A 25,616-nucleotide genomic window follows, 5' to 3' on the forward strand; every position below is an offset into this window, starting at 1 on the left:
TTTATTTACCTGCTGATGCGGCAGGTAAATAAACTGGCCCGGCCCGCTAGGGTGCTTACCCTGGCAAGCCGCGTGCCAAACGTTGCTGACCCCTTTGACTCAGATTTAAAAAATATCTGTACTTTGGTTAGTCTTTTGCTGAGTCTCATTTGAATTCATAATATAACCCCCTAAAGCCCAGGTGAGTTTATCGGTGTTTCCTGCTTAGTTGCAAACATTTAACATTAGTTGTGAAGGCTGAGCAAAAATTCTCTTGTAATTTCAAGATTGGCTATAGAGTGAATGTGCAGGGTTTTAACTTTGACTGTCTTAATCTTCAAGTGGACAACACCAGACGTAATCTGTGAGTGGATGTTTGCCATGGGCACAGTGCCCCCTAGCTGTAATAGAACAGATATAAGACATTCCTAATGTCAGTGGTATTAAGAATTGAGGGCTTAGTTGTTTGCACCTGATCTGTGAGCATAAGGGACCCTCACACACTGATGGGTCCCTGCCCACATAGTAGGAAGATCAACAGGCTCCAGGATTTGTCCATAGGGAGTGAGTGGATTGGAATTATCTCCATCCTAATTGCAAACTGTTTGAAAAGTTAATGTGGCCTCAGGCTGTTTTAGCTTTCCTATGAGCCTCTCTTTCCTATGGAATCCCTCCTGTAAGGGCAATTTCTAGTGGCAGCCTGAGGCCTTTAAGGATTTTGTATAGAGCCATACTAAAGAGCTGAGAAGAGCAGCAAGAAGCCCCAGAGAATAGAGAGGGACAGAGTCCTCCAGGTGGACAACGTTACTGCCTATACAGCACACTAACCCTCAAAGGAATGAGGTTATCACCTCTGAAATGATCTCAGATCCTGCTGGTCTGAGAAACCAATGAAACTTGGGTGAATTAAGATAGCATAGAAATAACATACATATGGAAAGAATTTTACGGAACTTTAGCTCTGTAGCCCTGTGGTTCTGATTTTAGTGGAGTAATTTATGGTATACACTGCAAACAAACATTACTATAAATTCAGAATATGCCCTTCAAAAGGGTTTGGACTCTTCTAATCCTTCACTTAGATAATGCAAAAACTATTTTTATGTGTTTATATAATAAAATTTTATTTTCTAGGTTAAATCTTAGTTTGCTTCCTACTGATTTTCACCATCCTCAAAAACCATGAATTAGGGGAAATGTATGAGAACTCTACAAATAATTATGAAAGATGATTCATTTAAAGAGGTGACTAATCTAGATAATCTGAATTTAATGAGTAAAAGGATAATTCCATACAAGCTAAAAATATTAGTTTTGTTTAAGTGTTTAACAAAATTGAAGTAAAAAGATAACAGGGTTTCAGCATGTAATTGATTAAAACTAAGTTATGGTACACTGACTTTTCGGCTACAGGCTATTGTCACAGGCTAAAGTTTTCAGAAGTCTCTAAGTAACTTAAAAGCTTAAGTCTCATTTTCAAAAGTGACTTAGCAGTTTGGATCCAACAAACAAATCCCTACCACAACTAGACATTCCATTACACATGCTTTTCCCCTGGGAGAGTATGAGAGAACAAACATCACATGCTATATGTTAGTCATGTTGCTTAATGTACTACTGGAAGATGCTCAGATACTACTATGTGCAGGTGGCATTAGAATCTATATCCAATAGAGCTGAAATCAGTTTTGAAAGCTAGACAGGCATTTTAAAATATTTTAAACTCAGTCTAAAAGCCTGTGCAATTGACCTTTAACTCCACTGAGACATGAAAAGCACCAATCCTTATAGAAGTGGTGGCATTGGTCATGCATACTATTACTATGTGAACTTTTTTTACTTTTGGGAAATAAGATGTAAGAAGTGGGGATTGGAGTAGAAATAGTTATTTCTTGCCATACATCTATTGGCTAAACTGTATGGAGCCTGTTTCAATTTGATTTCTTATAATGTTATGCAATTATACTTGCCTAGGTTACATCCAAGAAAGTGGCTAGTAAGTATGCTCTGGACTGGATAGCAATAATCTGGTGTATACTCGACAAAACAAGTATGGGAATACATATGGCATGGATATGGAAATAACCCATTTACCAGAAGCACTGGTATTAAAACTTTATTGAGATCAAGAACTAAAAGCAGACTCTTCTATCTATAGCCTTTATAGTGCACAGATGTATGATTCAGGGGTTATGAGCTGAGCAAAGTGCAGAATTATACTTTATAAAAATGTTTCAGACCTGTCAATTCAATTAACCAGAGTCCAACTTGTAAAAGTAATAAAAAAAATTATTTTGCATTTTATTTAAAAATGTTATTGTACGTTGGTGTTCAAAGTTATAGTTGAAATGAACTTTTAAAAAAGATGTTATTTACAATAGTTTTTTTAAAAAGTTACATTACACATGCTGTTTTCTTCTCTACACTCAAGACGCATTACATGTACTACAAAGTTCAAGTTTCTTTGCATACAACACAGCAAAAGATTAGTTGGTAGAATAAGTTATCCCAGAAACGTATATGTAGCCAATTAGTATTAAAGCTGGTTTGCAATCACCTGGCCACGGAAATTTTTGGGTCATTTGTTTAAAACTAGATCCATTATATGCCACTGGTGTTTTTCTTTGTCGTGTTAATTAGTCCAATTAAAAATTGGAGTTTATTTTCATTAGTGTTTGCTACTATTATGTGTCCTCATGCAATATGTTAATAGTAGTAAGCTCTACTGAAACTAAACTCCAATCAATGGAGTTCAGCATGCAGAATTAGCACATAGCCTTAATTTTACCATACATAAAACGTTTGCCTCTTACAAATTCAGTCTGCCAGATTAAGTGGCCAAATTGATAAAAGTCCTACTCCAAAAATATTTCTTGTATATGCTGCCCTTCTATTTCTAAATTGTGATATTCATATCTGGCTTTAACTTCTGCCAAATATACCACTGGTGTCTCTGCTTTGAGGTTTGCATGTCAAGCTATTGCGACTTTAGGCTAAATTCTGTTCCCAGTGAAATAGTGGGATTTTTGCTATTACCTTAATTGGAAAAAAGCCATATTTTTGACCTGACAAAACTAGTTAAAATTGCTCTTTGATATGCTTTTAGAGCTCCAATGGCACTAAGGAGCTCGTCCGATTCATATGTATGTGCCGCATGTTCCTAAGGCTGCCTTGGGTGAGACTTCATCAAATTTCTATGTAGAACAGAATTAACAGACCAAAGAGAATACATATGGATTAATGAGATTAGAACTACAGCCTAGCAAATTATTTTAAGATTCTCTCAGTATGTCTCTTCCTTTACCTGAACAGCTCTGTGTGTGATAAGTCACTCTGTTCAATTTTTCCATCCCACTCAATATCAGTTTCTTAGTCATTGGAGTAAATTCCAAAAAGGGATGAAGTACTGGGAAGGGACTAATCTGTCTGAGTGGCTGCATCACAGAGTGGTTTACCGGATACTTTCACTTTTGTTTGAATATCTGTAAAAATGAGTGGGGGGAAATCTGGAGTAAGTTGATCACACTTGTGTAACTGCAATGTGATTTCACTGATTTAAAAGGAAATCTAAGTAACAGTAAACAGACCTACCTATGCTACAATGGAATAGTCTTTTCAAAAAGACGTGTGTACTTTTGTACTCTTTAAGTGTATGAACATTAACACCAACTGACAACAAACTTTCTTGGCTGGAAGCAGGTGTAAGCTCACTAGACTGATTAATATCTAGCTGTGTTTGTGTAGTTTCAAATTCATCTATAATCTGAAATTGATAAATACAGAAGTTGACATAACTTACATCTTGATCAAGTGTTGCTGTGCTTGATCTCTCTTAGAGAATTCCAACAAAATAATTTAGCTGTAAAAGGGCTGACTCAAATTTGACCAGAAGTTGATTTTGGTTTTAAAAAACAAAGCACAACAGATATTCCCACTGATTTGTTCTGAAAAACGTCAACAGTTGTTTTTAAACAAAATGTAGTTTCTCCGAGTGCATGCAACTCAAGGTTGAGCCATGAGAGCCTTACTGTAAACAAAAGTTCAAATTAACCACTGATTTTTGACACCCATGCTGAGAGAAATGAGAATTGTACTTCTAAACTTCTCAATTTCAGTAATCCAAGGTGTTAGTAACAAAGATAAAGAAGCTTGTTTGTAACATGATTGAGTGTGACACTTCCCCTTTAGGAACATCAAATGCAGCAAAATTGTGAGGTTTCTAGCTAAAAGAAACCAGTATTACTGTTTCATGCAGTACAAACTTAATTGACTAGTGCTTTTCTTTTTTAGCAAAAACACCTATGTAGAAATGCTTTGGTTTTTTTCTCAGTATTTTGGGAAACAATTTTTTCCTTTTTATTATACAATGGTTTCTGTGAACTCCAGTGCTCTGATAAATAGAACATTGTAATTAGGAACACCAGTAACCATATGCCCAATAAACTAGGTCCTACTCTGAGAGCTTATCCATATGGGCAGATCCCTACAGAGCCTATTGAATGTAGTTTATAGCTAGGTCTTTTATTCAGCACTAATTTGTCACTGGCTGGAGAACATCTACAGATGAGCACTTCCTTCTCAGTACTGGCTGTGTATGGAAAGACTGTCTGGTCTTTAAAAAGAACAGGAGTACTTGTGGCACCTTAGAGACTAACAAATTTATTAGAGCATAAGCTTTCGTGGGCTACAACCCACTTCTTCGGATGCATGTTGTAGTCCACGAAAGCTTATGCTCTAATAAATTTGTTAGTCTCTAAGGTGCCACAAGTACTCCTGTTCTTTTTATGGATACAGACTAACACGGCTGCTACTCTGAAACCTGTCTGGTCTTCGTTTGACTGCATTAAGTCCATTATTTCCTCAGGATTGGTTGGCTTGTTGCATAGCTAGTATCTGTGTGGCTGCTGCCATTTTTGATTGGTTAAGGGCTTTAAGAATCATTCTACCAATTTTTTTGTTAATAACTATAGGTACTTACTCCACAAGTTTAGCTGCTCATTTTACTTGTGAAGGCTTATTGGAGCTGCTGTTTTGGGTGCATGTACAAATATGGATGCATAAAAGATTTAAAAAATTTTTTAAATGTAAAGTGTAATGTAACGTGGGTTGCTTTTACTATTGCAAATCTGCTTAACACTTAATTCATAAATAGCAAGCAAAGGAGTATGTTTTTATTTTGCTTCAGAGGGAGATGTACACCCTATTCTACACAGATAATATACCTACCCCATCAGGAGCATTTAAACGTGTTATTAAAGTTAAAAACACGAGTTACAAGTACAGAGCCACTCGAAGAAAAGTCACACAGTCCTGCCTGAAGTTCAGACACTATAACATAATTCTCCAAGGTGTAAGCTGTCACTTGGTCCTAAAAAAGACTTTTCACTGTTCCAACTTGTCACCTAGTCAGGCACTCAGAGAAAAACCTTTTCGGATGTGTTTCAGTTTTATGATTATACTTTAGAAAAACACATTTAACAGAAATCAAATGGAAGAGTCACAGTCTAAAGAAACAAAGCACTTTAATCAGCGAAGGGAGTTGCTCCTGGGTGTAGCTATTGGTACCATGCTTACATGCTCTGGGACACCCCCACAGCCAGCTGTGCTGCTTCACTGGTTAAAAACCCCCGGTTCACAATCTCGCTTGGCCCTGGCGGAGCAGCAAGTGCCAGGGAACGAAAAATAACGTCCGAGCCCGTCCTGTCGGGGCAATGCTACCGGCGGGCAGGGAAAGGAAGAGCCGGGGCGACGGAGGGGGCAGCTGAGACTGACGTGAGATGAACAAGGGCCTGGCACCGGGGGAAGGCAGCACAGAGAGCAGAGCCCGCAACCGGCGCTCAGCACCGCGGCCAGCGCTCCCCTCCCCGCGGAGCCTGTCCCTCCAGGGCCCGTTAGCTTAGCTCAGGCTGCGGCTTGCTATAGCTCGACCTGCCGCCGCCGGGGGGTTGCCGGAGCGCGAAAGAACTGGACCGGAAGTGGTGGTTGCTATGGCGACTCGGGAGAGGTTTCCGCCTGCCAAAGAAGAGGCGGTGGCCGCGCGGGGTGGTGGCCGGTCGGGAAGACTCGTTTCCATGGTGCCCAGCAAGTTCCGGGCCGGCGGCGGCGGCAGGCCCGGGCCCAGCACTGTAGGTGCCGCGGGGGGGAGGGGGGAGGATTAGCAGTAGCCGCGGGAGGGGGGCCCCCGCCAGTGGCAGGTGCGGGGCTTGTGAGCTGGATGCCTCGGATCTTGGCTGCCTGAGGGGGGAGCTTTGTGCCCCTTCCGCGGCCGCCGGGCTCCCTGGTCCCCGCCCCATATATCCTGCCCGTCTGCGCCCAGTGCAGGGGCAATGCCCCGGCACCCTGGGTCTGTTACACCCCGTAGAGGCCATGGTTCCATCCCCTCTTCTCTCAGCCTGCGGGTGCGGGCCGCAGGATCCCCCCACCCAGGCTTGCTGTCCCTTCGAGGCCGTGCCCAGCCCCACTCCACCTGCCAGGAGACTACGATTCTCCCCCGTCCCGTCTCACGCCGAGGCTGCTCCCGCACCTGTGAAAACGCAGGCGGGGCAAGCTGCTCCCTTTGCTAAACGCGAGCCAACATTTTATCTTTGTCAGGACTTCGAATGTGTAAATTTCTGTATTAGTGCTAAATGTTGTTCGAATTTTTTCTTTTGCATCTCGTACTCCTAGAGATGAGGAGTTGCGCAGGTGGGCAGGTAGTCACAGCGGCTGTTTGGTTGCCCTTGGATGCTGCTTGCTTGTACTACTGTACATGTGTTTCGGGGAACACTGCAACACAGTGACAGCTTAAAATTTGCCAAGTTATGTAGTACACTAGCAGTGATTATGAGCAGGAGGATGAAGTATATTTACATGTGTGTATGTTTCATACTGTGCCCCCTAGGTGTGTGAGCTGCTATGTACATTTCTACTAAACAGTTGTGGGTTTTTTTTTTTTAGAAATGTTTTGGAAGATTAGCTTTAAGCTTTGTAATGTAAATAATAAACATTTAAAAAACCTGATATCTGTCCTTCAAAAAAAGTCTAAGAGGCATGTTTTTCCATTTAAAAATAGATCTAATGTAACTACCTGTGTGCTTTAATACTAAGACTACATCTACATCACACACCACTTTCGGTGGGGTATAGGGTATGTGTAGCTATGTACCTCAGTGAAGAGCAAGCCATACTACAGGTGTATAGCTACATGTCTCAGTGTGAAAAGCTCTAACAGGTGAGTCAGCAGTTCTCCCCCCGCCAGAGTCTTTTCCTGCTGTGGGGGAGGCTCCAGCAGCTCCCTTGTAGAAAAAGACTCCGACGCACGGAAAAGGCTCCAGCAGCTGGGAGGCAGGGGGACAGTACATGACTAAAAATAGCATTCTAGATGGGAAGTCACAGCTTGGGTGAGTAGAGAGCACTGTAGGGTATGTACTCACATACATAGTCACACCCTTCACATGTGTCTTTATTTCACTGTTTACACTGCTGTTTAAACCTCTGCTGGGGGGCTATTTGAGTACATACTCCACATCGGGGTGGGCAAAATTTTTGGCCCGAGGGCCACATCTATGTATGGAAATTGTATGGCGGGCCATGAGTGCTCACAAAATTGGGGTTGGGTTGTGGGAGAGGGTGAAGACTCTGGCTGGGGGTGCGAGCTCTAGGGTGGGGCCAGAAATTAAGAGTTCACGGTGTGGGAGGGGGCTCCGGGCTGAGGCAGGGGGTTGGGGTGTGAGGGGGGGATGAGGGCTCCGGCTGTGGGTGCGGGTTCTAGGGTGGGGCTGGGGATAAGGGGTTTGGGGTATAGGAGGGTGCTCTGGTCTGGGATCGAGGGGTTTGGAGGACGGGAGGGGGATCAGAGCAGGGGATCAGGGTGCGGGAGGAGGTCAGGGGTGTAGGCTCTGGGCGGTGCTTACTTCAAGTAGCTCCTGGAAGCAGCGGCATGTCCGCCCTCCGGCTCCTATGTGAAGGCACAGCTAGGTGGCTCTGCGCATGCTGCTGCCCCTGCAGCCCCCATTGGCCACGGTTCCTAGCCAATGGGAGCTGCAGGGTCAACACTTGGGGTGGGGGTAGCATGTGGAGCCCCCTGGCTGTCCCTATGCATAGGAGCCAGAGGGGGGACATGCCGCTGCTTCCAGGAGCCGTGCGGAGCAGGGCAGGCCCCAGACCCCTCTCCCTGGCAGTAGCTTGAGGGCTGGATTAAAACGTCTGATAGGCTGGACACAGCCCACGGGCCGTAGTTTGCCCACTCCTGCTCTACATACTGTCAAAGATGCATGCAGTGTAGACCAGAGTTCCATTTGAGTGTAAAATGGAAAGAAAATATGATGGGGGTGGGTCAGTGAGTACAGATTGCCATAAATGAATATACTTTTGTCCATTCAGACAGTATTATCTAAGACAGCCTTCTTTATTGGATGAATTATTATATTCAGAGAATTTCCCTCATTAATAAGGTATATTTAGCCTTTTATTTTAAGCATCCAGTTTTTGCAAAATGCAATCTTTTTTTTTTTTTTTTTTTTTTTTTCCAATTTACAGGTTAACAACTGTGGGCTTCATCTGGTTATCCAAACCTCATCAGTGGCAGAGAGAAATAAACCAGTAAGATCCAAATACATTTTTTTTTTAATTCCTGAAACATAACTGAGTTAGTTATTCCAAATGTATTAGTTAATACAGATGCAAAAATACTCTTGTACTTAGGATTTCCCTTTTTAAAATAGTTTTTAATATTTAGTTTTTAGTATTTTTGTTTTGTTTTGTAATGATTTATTTCAGCCATCGGGGACAGGTGCTATATAAAATAAAAGACACTTGTTGTGTCTCCCTTCTGTTTTTCCTACTGGTCTGGGTGGGGAGTCTGTCTGGTGCAGTACATGTTTCCCCAGTTCAGCTATGCTGGCCAGTGTATTGTGGGGGTGCAGTCAAGTCTCAGTTCCCATCTTTTTCCTCTTGCCTATGTGCTTGAGGAAGTGGACGAGTGGCCAAGTGGAGACTGCTCCCCCTCCAGTCTCCAGGATGTGTTTGACTCATTATTGTTAAGGAAAACTGATTTCTTGTTACTGTAGTCATGCCTACTACCCTGAAAATAATTGTATATTGCCCATGCAAGATTTGACATTGGAGGTTATCTATTTTAATCTACTGAATTCTTGCATTTATATTCTAAAAATAAAGTTGATCTTCAATAGAATTACTCTTTTAATGGATATCTGTTTTATAAATAACATATTTTGGCTGAGATTTTCAAAGCCAACAAAATAATGTAGACACCCAGTAGCTATTAATTTTAATGGGAAGTGGTTGCTCAAATTCTCTAGGCAGCTTTGAAAACCTCAGCCTAACTGCAGTACTGTTTGTACCTTCTGTCCATTTTCTTGTTGATAATGAAATATTTTAAATGAACATAATTTTATCTAATCTGTTTTAGATATTTATAATATGCCTATTCAATAAACCTGTCATATGAAGTCTTTCTGGTACTACTCAGTGAAATCTGAATATTACTGCCTTATTGAAGTGAATAATACATTTTAACATGGAGTAAATCTGCTATTAATTATTATTCCTCAGAAAAGAAATATCTATCTTAAATAAATTATAATAACTGTGTACCAAATTTATACAGTTAACTGTAAAACAATGTGTGTTTAAAAATCTTGTTTCATTTATGTCATATTTTAAATATTGTGTTGCAGTTTGAATTCAGGGTAAATAAAGACCAGTCGTCTTTCCACAACAGGCTCTTGCAACATGATCTGGAAAAAAACTATTCAGGAAAACAAGGTAAAGTTTCCTTTTCTAGTTAACTTCTATAACAGCGTTAATTATAGAAAGAAAGTGTGACTAGCAAACAGGAACTTATTTCATACACTGAGCACACTTGAAAAATTAATTATTTCTGGCATATGACAGACTTGACTGTATTCTCATCTGGGTGCATGGCCACGGGGGAGACTAGCTCTAGTTTTTATTTTTCGTTTGTTTTCAAATTCATTGTAATAATGTAATCTTGGTGATGTTTGCTGCTTAAGGGAAGAGTGGAGTAGGGACGGGGCCTGGGTGAGAGCCAGGGGTCGAGCACCCCTTGGCACTTTGGAAAGTCAGTGCCTGTGGTTTATTTTATTGTGCAATGAACTGGAGGTTTCTGGTAATTTTATTTTTTTTTTGCTCCAGCAGATGGAAGATTATTAACCCCTTTGGTGCGTAATAAGCAGGTGTATGTCCCAGTAGCAGCCAATTTGGCAGACCTTTCTGGTCTGGAATTGAAACAAGGTGGAGGCTGTCTATCAGCATTTGGGGATTCTTCTGTTCATACTCCTACAAAATCCAGAACCCGACAGGGCTGTCATAGTGCCGGTCCAAATATTTCAGGTAACTATGGAGACTAGTCTGTTTTGACAAGTAGTCAAATTTTTTTCTTTCTAATTATGTGTCTTGTGGAAAAGTTATAGGTTACAACTTCTTATGCCACTCCAGCTGCCAGTATGTGTGGCTAAACAGAAAGCACTGGCTACTACTCCTTTATGTTTTTGTATTATGAGGATCAGAATGAGCCTTATTAATAAATTGTTAGTTGTCCTTTTAATGTAAAACTATATCTTTTTTTTAAATGTAGATTTTTTTTTCTTCTTCTTCCCTAAATTTTGTATTGTCTGTATGAACCATTGTCCAGTATTGTACTGTACTCCACACAGGCTTCCTGTTAAGTTTCAGATTGCTTTTCAGGTCTTTGATCTTGCATGTATTGGTCCAAACAGCTATGATTAAACTTATTTAATTTTCTCTTTGGTCCTATTTATTCATTATATTTCCCCCCCCCCCCCATCATTCTTTCTTTCTTTTTTTTGGTGGTAATTATCTTACTCTCCCTTTCTGCTGCCCACAAAGAAATAAAAAACAAAGTTTGGGTTGCTCCAGGAATTTAGCATAAAAATTAGGGGAAAGTGTTGAAAGTGTTATGTTTAAAAACAAGAATTCTACCAAATCACAGTATTCATCAGTATGTCTAGTCTGACTTTAGGCTTAAAGCAAGAAGGAATGAACTTTTTGATGTGTCAAAGAAACTATTCTTTGTTGCTTCTTTCAAACTTTCTTCCTCACCCCAACCCCAATTTAAACTTATTTTAATTATAAGGGAAGGAGGAATTTGTGCGATCAGCTATAGGACTTGAGCCCCCATTCTTATGGTGGGGTACGGGCATAGTGACCTATTTCAGAAGAATATTTTTTTGGTTAATCGTTCTCCAAATAAGTCAGAGGTTTGCAGGCTGCTTTGTTTTGTATGTGTTTTAATGAATTTTAAGCCTCTTCTCCTCCCCGCCAATTATTTAACTATTAACTATAGATTCCAGAGTAACCAATTAAATTATGTCATCAAAATAGCCCCTCCTTTCTTTCACCATAACAGAGAGAGAGACATAGGGCCCATTCCTATAAGGTGCTGTGAACTCCTGACCTTGTGAGTAATTCCATTCAGCACTTACTTGACTGAACCTTATAATGTTAGGCTGATTCATTTTGTTGTATTTTAAAAATTAAAATATCATCTTCCACACTCACATGACATGTTTCCCCCTTTAAAAATATTTAACTTCGTGCATAGCCAGTTAGAGGCTCAGAGTTGGGGTGAAGTAAAATAAAATAATTCTAGTTCACCTCTGTTTCATTTGGAAGATGTCTTCCTCAGAGTTCAGATATTGCAGTTAAATCCATGAATGCAACCTGTAACCTGATGACTGAATGATTCTGGAGCGTTCTAATACAAATAAAGGTAACTTCGAGCAGGTTCCAAATTTACAACATACTCTAAACAATCAGTTGGTATCAAGCTGTGTAAAATCAACCAAATTAATAGTTACGTTTCTAAAAGCATATGTACAGTATGGTTGTAGTAACTTCTAAATAGCTCAAGAGAAAACATGGGTAAATATTCATTCTAGTATAAACATTGGGTAGAGTCAATTAAGTACCATGATGGAGTCCTAACATACATGTGAACAACGCATATCTTTTAATTTTTGGCACATAGGAATATTCCACCTTTATTCTGCAGAATTAATAAAGCAACTTTTAAAATTTCTAATTCAAGTTATTTTTTTGTATGATTTTTCTAATAGATAACATAAATTTTGGGAGCAGTACATCAATCACAGCATTTCCCATTCTGCATCGTGCTACTGATGAAAAAATACTGAATTCTGATAGGCTGACCCTTGAAAGGTGAGGAATATTCCGATAAGATAAATTTGAGAATGGTATAAGTATCATGTTGTGTAGATGAGAAAAATGTGGACTGCACTTCAAAAGGATTTTTTTAAAATTGTGTCACGCTATCAGGATACTGCAAGCTTCTATGTAAAACTTCAATGTAATTTATCATAACTTTGACAAATATTTCATTCGTGCCTGGTCTCAGTTTGAGAGCTAACTTTTTTCAAGTTTGATAGATATCTTTTTTTATTATATTTGAATGGGAAAATGTTTGCATTTTAACTCCTATAGATTGCTTTGTAATCTGAATTCTGACATGCCAGAATCTTTAAACTAAAGACTGTCTCTGTTGTTATTAATTAGTATTATTCAAGTAATGCCCAGAGGCCCCAATTAAAATTTGGCCTCCATTTTGGTAGATGGTGCACAGATATGAAGACATGGTCCATGTTGGCCTCCATTACTGTGGTGGCTGAGTACTACCAAAAATTTATTCTCACAACACTCCTCTGAGGTAGAGAAGTATGGTTATCACCTTTTTAAAGATGAGGAACCGAGGCACTGAGAGGTTAAGTGAGTTACTCCTGGTCACATAGGAAGGCTGTAGCAAAGCCAAAAATTAAACCCTAATTTCCTGAGTCCTAGTCCAATGCATTGACCATAACATTCTTCCATATAGATAATTATTTCCCCCTAGTTAAGATGCTCAAGAGATGTCCCAAAAGAAAAAGTATGTATGAAGATCATGATTAACTTGGAGTCAGGCAATGCAGGGAACGTGATCATGCATCCTGGACGTCATTCTGCCATAGTAATATGCTTTGGAGAAGCTGAACAGCCTTCCTTCCTTCCAAGACATTCCCTTTCCCCCGCCCCCCAAATTTGGTGGTGACACATCATAAATGTTCTGACTGATTATACTGTTTTCTGGCATCACTAACAAGGAGCAGGCACTGATGCACCAAGGGGTCTGAATGCCAGAGAGATGTGAGGTGCAGGAACACTCTAGCTCGGGCACCAGTGTACAGAGAAATATTCAGTAAAACACTTAAGAAGTGCCACTAGGGTGACCAGATGCCAAAGATGAAATATCGGGACGCCGGGGGGGGCGGAGCAAAAAAAAAAGCCGCCAGAGCGCGCCCCCCACCCCGCCGCAACCCTCTACAGCCGCTGGCTGGGCCCCCGGCTCTGCAATCCGAGATACAGCGCTCGGCTGCTCCTCTGCCCTAAAAGCCAGCCTCCCTCCTGGCATGGGCTTGTCCCGCCTCCGCACACAAAGGCTGGTGCAGGAGGCAAAGTCCCGGGGGGTGGGGACGGGAAGGCCGCAGGAGCAGGGGGCAGCGAGAACCCACCTGGGGCCGAGAGAGCCCCGCAAAGGAGGCACAGACCCCCCCGCCCCTTCCCCACCCTGTAAGCTGCCATAAGCTCCAGTGAACAAACCGGAGCACTCCCCGCTTGGTGTGTGTGGGACTGCCGAGCCGCTTCCTTCTTCCCCCGCCGCCTCCGCTCCACTCACGGGCAGGAGGTTTCGGGTTGCAGCGCCCGCACCCCGGACCCCCCACAGCCGCCACGCCAAGAGAGAGGCGCGGACTCGGAGCAACTGCCCGACCCTTCACACATCCCTTCTCTGCTGGCCTCCAGGCGCAGCTGCTGCACCGCACCACCTTCTTAGTCTTCATGGCGGCCGCGCCACACACGCTGGTGTCCGGCCTCCCTCCAGCGCTTGCGCCGCCGCCATACAGCTGATCAGCGCGCAAGCGGTGTGCGTGGGGAAGAGGTGGGGCCAGGGCGGGGATTTGGGGAGCTATCCAATGGGGGAAGGAGGGAGCGGAGTCGGGGCGAGGAGGGAGGTGCGAGCCGGAGCGGAGGGCAAAAATTGCTTCTTTGTCCAGTGTCCCGACCAAACATCGGTCGGGATGCGGGACAAACAAGTAAATATCGGGACAGTCCCGATAAAATCGGGACGTCTGGTCACCCTAAGTGCCACCAAGAAAGCTAGTTCATGCATTGTTTATGGTTTTACAAGAAAAATACTGTGCTGAAACACGGAGGGCAGGTGCTGTGGCAGATACTGAAACACTGGAGAGAAAGCATGTCACAACGTGAGTGAACATTTCAAAATATGCACTGGAGCTCCCCAGCTGGTGTCAAAACCCTAGGTAGAAATTGAAGCCAGTGCTAAAAGCTAGTGGAGTGCCCTGTAACTATCTTTTGTCCAACAGTCTGGAAAAAATGGTGACAAGTCACAGTAGAATTTGTGAATTTTGGAAAATCTTAATTTTATATACATTTGTTTAAAGGAGAATTTTTTCTCTTCTTTAGTGCAAACTTGTTTTGATTCTTCCATCCCTAATAGATGCCTTATAAATGGGCATCCCATATTTAAATTGTAAAAATATTATATTCTGCTCCTTTTCATGTAAAGGTTGATAAAGTCCTGCATTAATGATGCATAACTCTTTTAAAAGTCAAGTTCCTAACTAGTAGAAAGATTAGAAAAATTATCTACACATTCAGGGTAAAACCCTGGCCCCATTGAGGTCAATGGGAGTTTTGTTATGGTTAGCAGGGCCAAGATTTCACCCTCACTTGTTAACTTGTCTATCGGGTTTTATGAATTTCTGGGCTTGCATATCGTGGCTATGATGTCATTTCTGGCTACATAACTATAGTGGCATAACTTTTAGAATAATAATAAAAAAGCAAAGGTGTTAAAAATGAAATAGTAAAACAGTATAAATTCCCCAGCCTGCAAAAGTTTATATCCCAGCATGTAGCTACTCCCACAAGGAGTCCCATGAGTTCAGTGGGATTCTTCCTAGAAGCCACTGTCAGAGGGGCTGTAACCCTTTGCAGTACCACTCCCACAACTTGTTTTACTTTTGTGTATAGCCTAGACTGGTTTTGTTTTTACTTGTCATATTTAATGTGTATTGTTTCATTTATTAATTTTATAAAGTAAAAGTTCATTAAACCAATTAATCCCCCCAAAATAGTAAAAGCATAGTTTTTGATTGGCGTTAGTATAAATATGGACTGCTGATATGGTATCCAGGCAGCCACTGGCTGTTGGAAGATGATAACGTTGACACAAAGGGGCTGATACTGAGATGATGACTCTGTAGCAACACTGCTGAGTAACAATTAAATAAATGATGATTAAAAGAAAGGCTTTAGGAAACATTTTGAAGCCTCTGGCCATACTTATTAATATAATTTGGTGCAAAATTTATATATTAAGTTCAGTTAACATCTTGTAATTCTAACGGTTCTTAAAATAAATGACGTTTAACAATATAGTGCAATGAAATGACTTTATTCTGTATGTTTCATTATCAGAGTAGTTAAGATTATTAAAAACACTAAATACAAAACAAAAATGGAATATTGAAAATTGTAATGATCTCTTCAGGATTCTGTGATATAATTTACATTTGCACAATATTTTTACAAATATATTCCATTCTTACTAGGGAGAGTTTGTTCTATCACCTACTTTAAGTTTTTAAATTTTCTAATAATGGATTACAAAATTATTACTTATAATCTTTATTTTTCAGGCAAAAGCTGACAGTTTGTCCAGTTATCGATGGGGAAGAACATCTTCGCCTGTTGAACTTCCAGCATAACTTTATAACTCGGATCCAGAATATCTCTAATCTGCAGCATCTTGTTTTCTTAGATTTATATGATAATCAGATAGAGGAAATAAGTGGGCTTTCAACTCTGAGGTCTCTACGTGTCCTCCTTTTGGGGAAGAACAGGTAAAAAAAAAAATTGAATAGATCTGTATATTTTATTTATGGTGTAACACCTGTAGCCTGCATCAGATCTGTTCTGTTTAAAGGTCCTGGTTGTCAGATTAGTTATGAGAACTGCAAACTGTTTCATTCATCTCTTAAGACCAAGGTGGAGCATGATACTGGGATTTTTCATTTTTCCAAAATGCCACAAAACTCAGCATTTTTGCTACGGAATTTGCCATTTTGTCTGCGGCCAGGTGTTGAACAACTTTTGTATCCTTGTGTTGCCAGAAACTGCCTGCTCGTGCCTCTTGCTCTCTAGCTTTCCCCACAAGAGGGCGTTAATTGAATTACAGTGAATAATCCCTGCACTGTTTGATGTATCCAGGTAGCAGGGGGTTGGAGAACCAAGAGCTGGAGTTCAGCTTGCAGCTAGAGAGTGGAGGGAGTGAGAAGTGTAAGCCAAGTGGAGAATAGCACAGTAATGAAGTCCTAGGGAGTAGTGGAAAGGAGCTTCAGAAACTGACTACAGTCTCCCCCTTTCCTGGCATATATTGGAGGAAGGAGAGCGGAGGCTACAGGAATGGAGCTAAACTACTTGGAGAGCATAGTTTTAAAAAAATGTCAAAATAATAATGATGAGTTGTAAATGAATAAGTATTTTTAACTGAGATGTGCATGGTTTTGTATGAGTAAGGGAGGATGCGAATGCGAGGTATTTCATGATGGTAGAATAAATGTTTCAGTGAAATTTAGGGTTTGCTGATGTGAAATTGGGTCCCATTGTGCCACTGTGCCCGGGGACTTGAATATAGTTTTCTGATACAATGGAGTGGCTATACCACGTTTAAATATGGAGGAGCAGATTAGTAAATAGAGCTAAATAATATGAATGATCTTGAGTCTGATAGTGCTTCTGATTATACAGTTTTGTTGACAGTGTAACAAATACGTTAAAAGTTGAAATATTAACAATTTGTTTACATTGTAATACAGGACAATGGATATTGCAAGGAGTGCACAAATTCAGATTATTGTGCAAGAATTTTTAGCAATTTCTGTTGACGTGCTCACTTTCAGTAAAATGGTTATTTTTTTAAATAATAGCTGCATTATTCTGAGAACAAAGGCTGGTTTAAGTTCACAGCTCCCGAAGTTATGTGGTTACATCAGAATCTCGGCTTTCATTTAAATGTAAAAAATAATTTTCTAGCCCTCTGTTTTCTGGCGCTCATTAAAGAAAAACTTGAAAATGTGACCCAAATATAACTTGTGCAGTGACAGCTGGTTGACTTTGCAGTCAGCCTGAAACGCAAGCTTTGAGAGAGGTGAACTGCATCTCAGTAGGGTGTTAACTGTTCTGAGGTGAGGGGGAGCCTGAGGTGGGGGGAAAATGGGAGTCTTAAGCTGCTACCCTCCTTTTTGCCACAACCATTCCAAGAGGAAGCGGTGGACATAGCATGGGAGTGGGGGCATGGGGACAGAGCCACTGTGGGGTCTCTGATGTGCATAGGGCATAGGTTGCTCCAGTACAGCCCTGCTGAAAAGTGCATCTTAAACCTGAAGAAATTAACTAACACAATAGGGCTTGGCATCTTTGATGCTAAATGACAAAAGCCTGAGTGGGCTAACCAATTAGTCCTATTTTGTGATCTTTTTGTTTTTTTATGTCCTGCAGTAATACTGGGGGGTGTGCTGTGGAATGAAAGATTCTGTTCCTCTATAGTGAATTACTTTTTATTTTATTTTTTAAGGATTTTTTTAGATCATTATCATTTTGGTGCTATTTAGTAACATCTTTTAAACATCTATTCATGTTTGCTATCGCCATTTAATCTGTAGTTATGCTCTTTGAGAAAGGGCGTATATGTACTGGAATGTGAAATATTTCATATAAAGTAAGGTACTCTCTAACTGTAATATTTGTCTGCTGAAGCTTTAGGATTATATCTGATCTTGCCAGTGATCTTGCATGGGGCTTATACTTTTTTCTGGTTAGCTATTGTCAGGACGGCAGTATTGAACCCCATTCTGCTGAGTCTCTTGATGGTGTCTCTAGCCTCCGTGCCATGACAGAACACTGAACCATCACCCCTGAACTGGCTGAACACCAGCCTTAGTGCTTAAGCCTTTAGCCCCACTGCAGCCATGTCCCAGGCCCCTGATTGGCTGGACAGACAGCATTCTTATAGGATATCTGGGCTATATATCTATATATCTTCCCCAGCAGGAAGAGCAAGCTGTCTGAGCAACAGGCCATTGCCTTGCCTTGCTACTTTTGCATAAGCTTATCTTACTGCCTTGCTGCCTCGTCTGACCCTGCCTGGGTGCCTTGCTGTGTTGCCTGACCTTGAGTTGTCAGCTCATTGCCTAAACTTGCTGACCCAGCCCCTTGGATTGGATCTCCTAACTAGTGACCTCTGTGAGAACTCTGACCAGTGCCCTGGACTGCCTCTGATACCTATTGACCTCTTGGCTGCCCACCACCTGTGCATACTTGACCATTGCTCTGGACTGCCACTAGCCCGCTTTGGCCATCGTGCATGACAGCTATGCTATGTGTTAACAGAGCAGAACATACATTGCATATGCTAAAGCAGCAGATATTCAAGTACTGTATTTACTGTGCAATTCTCAATTCTAGAACCAAACCAAAACCAACCAATCAACAAAATTTCCTAGGAGTGAAAAATTGTTTTGTGATATGAATAGTTTGGCTGTCAAAAATCTTAATAGAAATCTTTAGGATGAAACTTCAGAGACCTAAACAAGTCTCTTGTGTATCAGGTTGGGGCTAAAATATATTAAATATATTATTTCATAAATAAACAGGAACTTTTACTTATATATTCAAGATTGCACCTGTATAATACGTTTTAAAAAACATAAAATTACTTCAGGACATAATCAATCCTCAAAGGTCTTTAGAGTTCACAGTTTTAACTTTATGCCTCCAGCACATTTTACTGGTGAATAGTAGCCTAAAGCATAGTTAAGGGTGAGCCTATCTTTCAACTTACATTTAGGCCTTTTTCCTTCATGATGCTACTAGCTATGATTTCTGATACACTATTCATAATACTTACACACAGCTGAGGGATGCTTGTCTGTGCAGAACATTGAGATTAAGAGTGTTCCTGCACTGTAGGATATACATATTAGCACTTCTGATTGGCACTCCCTGTTCCACCTGGAAATTTAAGAGAGAGAGTGGAGGCCTTTTAATTAGGAAACGAGTAGGACTTCTGGATCATGGTCAGGGGAAGGGAACAGGGGGAGGGAGGCAGGGGACAGAGAAAAGGTTTAGAGTATCCCTTTAATAATATCCCACAGGAACAATATCCCATAGGAAATAAGGGCCATAACAAAAGAACAAATACATGACAAATATGTACTCATGTTGCTTAATGCACTACAGGATAATGATCAGATGCTACAGTGATGAGCTTGATATAAGAACTTGCACAGAACAGAATAGATGTGAATGGACAGAAAGTGCACATTTAAATCAAGGGAAAGAGATGTGGCAGATCTAAGCGGAGAATATGGCAAGAAAAATGGAGCAGGAAAAATAAATGGTCTGAAAGAGAAGACAGAATGGAGAAGACAGGTAGCAGATACAAGTATATCCCAATGGCATATCTGTTATGAGGATTTTCTACTTTCCTCTGAAGCATTTGGTATTTGGTACTGACCCACCTGGACCTTTGTTTTGATCTAATACGGAAATTCCTGTATTCCTAAGTAGGATGAGCAAGAAACAAAAAGTAAAGACACTGAAATAGAGATGCAGAAAATAAAGAAGGAAAAGAGAAACCTCAAAAATCAAAGGAAACCATGGAAAAGTGTGCTAAATTGTATAGAGACTGAAAATTGTGAAAAGAAGAGTCTAGAACAATGCAATGCAGGATCACAAATGACAAACATCATGGAGGGAAAAAAGGACCAAGAGTAAGATACTGGAGGGTGGGGGTGTGAATGTGGCATTCAGGACAGCGATTGATTATAAATGGGAAAAATGTATTTGATTGCTTTTTAAAAATATTTTTTATGGTGTGTTGGCAAAATTTCAGGTTCTAGTAAAAACAGACAAAAACCCTAGCCTTACTGAGGGTCTTGGAAGTCTGAGTTGTGTGTTTTGTTTTTTAGTTTCTTCTAAATCCTTAGCCACCAACTTCATGCTATTGCCCAATATTTTTTACATTTGGGAACTGCTGACATCTGTCCTTTGAGAACATGTATATAATATCAAGAGCGACACAAGCCTTTTGATTTTGCTTGTTACTGAAAAATACAATCAGATGGGAGTTTATGTGGAAAATATTTAAGCTTTGTATAATATTTCTGAAAGCATATTGGGGAAAGAAAAAGAGCTAATTTTTTAACTATCTAAATTTATTGTAAATTAATCAAAGATCTAATGGAGCTGCAGAACGTCTTTTTGGCTTGTACAAGGGAAGCAGAGTTTCTCCATCTTCTCTTTTTGAAGAACAGAAATCCTAGACTTTTTCTGAACTACAGCAGGTTTGTGGCATGTGCTAAATAAAACAGGGAATAAAAAAGAACCAGTTAGTAAGTACAGAAATATCATTTTAGTGCTTTTTGTTGTCAAGTGGAGGAAATCAAATCAGATTCTGACCACAGTTTTATCAGTTTAAATTGAAGTTGTTCTGTTTACAGTAGAGCCTCAGCGTTACGAACACCTCGGGAATGGAGGTTGTTTGCAATTCTGAAATGTTCATAACGTTGGACAAAAAGGTTATGGTTGCTCTTTCAAAAGTTTATAAATGAACAGTGACTTAATACAGCTTTGAAACTTTACTATGCAGAAGAAAAATGCTGCTTTTAACCATTTTTATTTAAATGAAATAAGCACAGAAAGTTTCCTTACCTTGTCAATTCTTTTTTTAAACTTACTCTTTATTTTTTTAGTAGTTTACATTTAACACAGTACTGTACTTTATTTGCTTTTTTGTTTTTTGTTTTTGTATCTCTGCTGATGCCTGATCGCAAACTTCGGGTTCCAAAAGGGGTGTGTGGCTGACTGGTCAGTTCGTAACCCTGGTGTTGGTAACTCTGAGGTTCTACTGTAAATTGAATTAGTTTACATCATTGTAACTGATAACAGATTCTGGCCCATCAGCATAGGAATGAATCTGTTTCAAAACTAACCCTAGAATGTCAGTTAATTTAAAGTATGTAAATATACAAGTATGAAGATTTCAGTGGAGTAAATGCCTCTACAGTTTTAGGATTGTGAAGTTAAATTTCTTTCACTCTTAAGCACCGTACACATGGCTGGATATCAGGTTTCAGGAAAAGATTTAAGCTTGAGATCTTAACACTTTACTTTGCTTAGATGAGGCATGATATTTAGTGGGAATTCTCTGGATTAACTCTGAATTCTCCTAGGTATCAATTTCTGTACGCTATTAGGTTCTCATTGTTAATGGCTTTTATCTGTGGGAGATGCTAGCAGTCATCTACTTCAGATCAATTCTTGTCTCAGATCTGGCATTCAGGTCAGGTCTTCTTTTGATTTTGGACAAACCCGTTCAGGGAATACTAGGTGTTGGTTTTAAAGAAATTAATCACTTAGGGACTTCTTTATAAATCTTCTTTGGCACAGGAGTTTTCCCCCTGATGCCTTGGACACTGAACTACCTTTCACTGAAATAAGGTGAGAGTTACCAGTTTTCCCCAGTAGTTGTTCACTGTCGCTAACTGCCAAGCTTACCAGTCTGTTACTTGTGTTTACCTCCTTTTGGATGGTACTATGTTGCGGGAATTCCTAGTTCTGACTCTTTCTTTCATCTCCTCTCTGAATCTTAAAGCTCTCTCTCCCCCCTTTGTCACCTCAGCTCAAACCAAATCTCAGTTTCTCCTATGACATGGATACTTTTTCACTTTACTGATGAGGGTGGAATCTACATAAACATAAATCAGCTTAGTTTGAAAGGAATGAAAATAGAGAAGGGCCTTGGGTTATAAGCCACCAGGCACCATTCCAGGAAGTTTCCATGGAAACACTCATTAAAACAGGTGTCTTATCTGTCTTACCCTCATCTTCCCTTAGTGGTTTAAAAAAATTCAGAAAAACACATAGGAGCAACAAATGTAACTCTTTTCTTTCTGGAACTGAAGTGGTTGTTTCAAGCAGAAGGCCTTCAAGGATGTTATGAATACATTCACATGTACACCGATTAAGAGGAGGTTTTTTTACTTGTTGATACTTGGTTGAGCTATTTTATGTTTTATTTGTGAGATTATTCAATCTCACTAGGGTAAATTCATCATTGATATAACTCAACAAAGATGATGGAGCTAGGCCATAAACAATAAATCTGGCCTATTATGTTTAGGCATCAGGTTTTATATTTTTTTCTCAAAAACTTTTTTTAACTTTGCAACAGTGGTAATAATACACACAATCAGGATATCAAATGTGATGAAACAGTCTGTCCAAAGTATAGTGCTTTTCTAAGAATATTACATGAAAACAAAAAAAATTGTATTGACATCCAGGAACGCACAATACAAAACTAAAACTTAACCTAAACAAAAATTAGAACCCTATCCCAAATATTTTTAAATAACCAAAAATTGGGCAAGCTGTCTACAGATTAACTTTTATATATTTTGGAGGAACATAGTAATGCTTGTGTATTGGCTAAAAATAATAAGACTTTTTCCATTTTTATTAAGAAAAATAGTTGTTTTTAAAAAAAGTCAAAAGATTTAGTCTTAGAGAGTGAGTCCTCCATTTGTTCACATTAATTCAAGAATGGGACCCGTCTGTTTAATAATCTTGTATTAATTGCATGTAATATCAGTCAGTCTTTCGATAATAATTATATCCCACGCTTCAGTCAGCCAAAATGAGGTTGAGAGCATTTTGTTTTTTCCCAAAATAAGGCTGTCATGCCAAGGGGAGAGGTTGCCTTTCCTTCTTTGCTGGAATATATTTTCTCAGTAGGGTTTTCTCAACTGCAGGGTCCCAGGAAAACTCTACCTTTGTAATTTTTTTCTTAAACAAGAGGATACTTCTAGTCAAAAAGCTTGAGGAAACAATAACAGTCCCACTAAGTACATAAGTGTTCTACTTTTCCCACATTTATACCAATGTTTATTAAAGACTGCTCTATTTATGATTTTCTTTTATTATTAAGATGGGCCAAACCCCGAACTATGTTTCTGTATCCCTCCTCAGCTAAAACAGGACCATAGCTGAACCATCCCAACTTTCATTTCTTTTTGCAAAAGATATAACAGAAGAAGGTTCTGTAAAACCAAACCTATTCTATTTTTGTATAATGAACTTTCCATTCTTGCTGTCTTCTCCAGATGTCCACTCTTAACAGATGTTGAAAAGGAACTTGCAGAAAGCCAGTTTAGGCTCTAACATGCTCCGAGCATTGGCCATTTCCTTTCTAAATACCCATTGGGTGCACATTGCTCCATCAAGTTCTGTTCCATTTTTTCCAGCTGTTGGTGTTCTTTGCATTTGCTTTAGTATTGTTCAATGTTTTCCTTTGTATTTAGCTTTTGTAAGAATAGTTTAGTCTTAATTTTGTTAGATTTTTTATTTTAAAGCGTTAAAGCTGATCTTGCCAAAACCAGCGTAGTGCCAAAAACAGTATTCCACTCTACCGGAAAAAAGGTCTCATTTGGACCTTTTCTTTCTTGCCTGAATTCTTTAAAAAGGTCAATATTAACTTTTCACTCAGTGTATAGGCCGGAAGAAAGTTTTTCTCTAGTTATTGCCAGAATCTAATCTACAGAACAAGCTAATGTGTGCCTCAGACTTCATTGCAGCAAGGTGGTAGTCACAAGTAATCTTAGCCACTTCTAATCTCATACCATCTATCTCCAGTCATCAAACTTTCCTTTTTTTTTAACTGCATATCAATTCATCATCTTAGAGTAGTAAATGTTGAAGACATTACAGAAGATATACATGCTCCAATTCTTACAGCCATGTTTTCTGGCTGTACTTTTTTACATGAAACTTTTATCAATATTTCCATAAAAGTTTCCTACTTTAAATGTACACATGAGCCCATGTAATCTTGTCATTGAAGTTTGTCTCTAAAAGTAGTTTTAATATTTTGCACATTTCTCTGCTACAGATGAAGGTCTCTGTCTTTCTGCACACAAAGTAGGCTGTTAAATGGTCCCTTTCAGCCAGTTTAAATATTTCCTACAAGTAGTTCATCTTTAGATGGGAAGACAGTAAATAGACTGGATAGTGGATTGTCCCACTGGTTCATGGATTCTGCTGTGGTGGTAGGAATACAACCAGCAAGTAGCATAACTTTGCAAAAATATAGACCAAATCCTGAAACCTTTACTCATATGAGTACTCCTATCAAATCAATAGGCGTAGTTGTGTCACTAAAGGCTGTATGATGGGACCCGGTGTTTGTTCAAGTCATTCATATCGACCATCTCCAGCAAAAGGCTGCACTTTATCATTTGCATCAGAAGAATCATTAAGCAAATTTTAGGTGGTTTATCCACCTGATTACCAAGGAAGTGTTTTCTAATGTAAAAAAACCCCAAACCACTATAGAGTTGTCAGAATGTATTGTATTATTCCTATTTATTTGGGGGCCTTAGCTTTTTGCACTGTAGCATTAAATATTTTACTTATGAATTTTAAGCATGATGCCTAGTACGACATAAAACAATCATTTTTTAAGAGTGCTATGAAAGGTCAAAGTTTCTGAATAGTAATAACATCAGAGTTAAATGGCTAGAAAGAACCCTTTTTTCACCTTGTTCTGGTTTTTCTAATTTGTTCTTGAAGAATCGTACATGGGATGTTTAATACAGTCTGCCAGTAGATGATGCTGTTGGCTATATAATAATGTATGGTGACTTGAGGTTGGAATCTCAGCAAACGGAACAGAACCAAAAAAAAAAAAAAAGCCGTAAAATAGTAGAACTCCTCAGAGCTCCGAGTTAGGTCTTGACAAGGAGTGAAATGTGCTTGAGAAGCGATGTTGCCAACCACAGAAATCTTCTCCCTTTACTTTTCCTTTGACATCTTGTATTACTTACAAGAAGTCCAGTGATATTCAGTTTAATATTCTTAGTGCTTTTCTCACTAGAATCTCCCTTCCTACAAACTTTCAAAAGCCTGCATCACTATTGGTTTCCTTGAGAAGGGACAGGATCAGCTCTTTGCCAGTAGTGTTCTGCTCCAACCAGTGGGGTTTTCTATGGAGAAAGTGTTTCGTTTCCAGTTCCCCCCTCCTCAGAGGCTGAGCACTCTGGATCTGTATTACCATTGACAACCAGAAAGAGAGTCAAGAGCATAGGTCCCTGACTTTTCTCCTGTTCCCCCAAAGTGGCAGTGTGCTACATTGAAACTAGACCAACAGGCCACTATTAGTTACAGTTTAATAGTAGACCTCTACTTCGATATAACGCTGTCCTCGGGAGCCAAAAAATCTTATCGCATTATAGGTGAAACTGCGTTATATTGAACTTGCTTTGATCCACCGAAGTGTGCAGCCACCCCCCCCCTCCCCCGAAGCACTGCTTTACCAGGTTATATCCAAATTCATGTTATATTGGGTCGCGTTATATCGAGGTAGCGGTGTATATTTCATATTTTTTATACCGAAGACTATAGACATAATTTGTCCTGTATATTTTCTTTTAATTAGCCTGAGCTGTAACACAGACTAAAACTGG

General features: G+C 39.8%; 1 protein-coding gene across 1 annotated transcript in view; it reads left to right on the top strand.

The window, feature by feature from the left end:
- The first annotated feature begins 5,966 nt into the window (after positions 1 to 5,966).
- The window catches only part of LRRC49 (leucine rich repeat containing 49), a 124,424-nt gene continuing 104,774 nt past the window's right edge, over positions 5,967 to 25,616 (top strand). Inside the window, exons 1-6 of the mRNA XM_024198516.1 lie at positions 5,967 to 6,104; positions 8,497 to 8,559; positions 9,657 to 9,744; positions 10,135 to 10,332; positions 12,078 to 12,180; positions 15,732 to 15,935. Coding sequence (XP_024054284.1) covers positions 5,967 to 6,104; positions 8,497 to 8,559; positions 9,657 to 9,744; positions 10,135 to 10,332; positions 12,078 to 12,180; positions 15,732 to 15,935 — 794 coding nt within the window. The remainder of the gene's footprint in view (positions 6,105 to 8,496; positions 8,560 to 9,656; positions 9,745 to 10,134; positions 10,333 to 12,077; positions 12,181 to 15,731; positions 15,936 to 25,616) is intronic.

Source organism: Terrapene carolina, unplaced genomic scaffold (assembly GCF_002925995.2).
Source record: "Terrapene carolina triunguis isolate 2854851 unplaced genomic scaffold, T_m_triunguis-2.0 Scaffold67, whole genome shotgun sequence".
Classification (NCBI taxonomy): domain Eukaryota; kingdom Metazoa; phylum Chordata; order Testudines; family Emydidae; genus Terrapene; species Terrapene triunguis.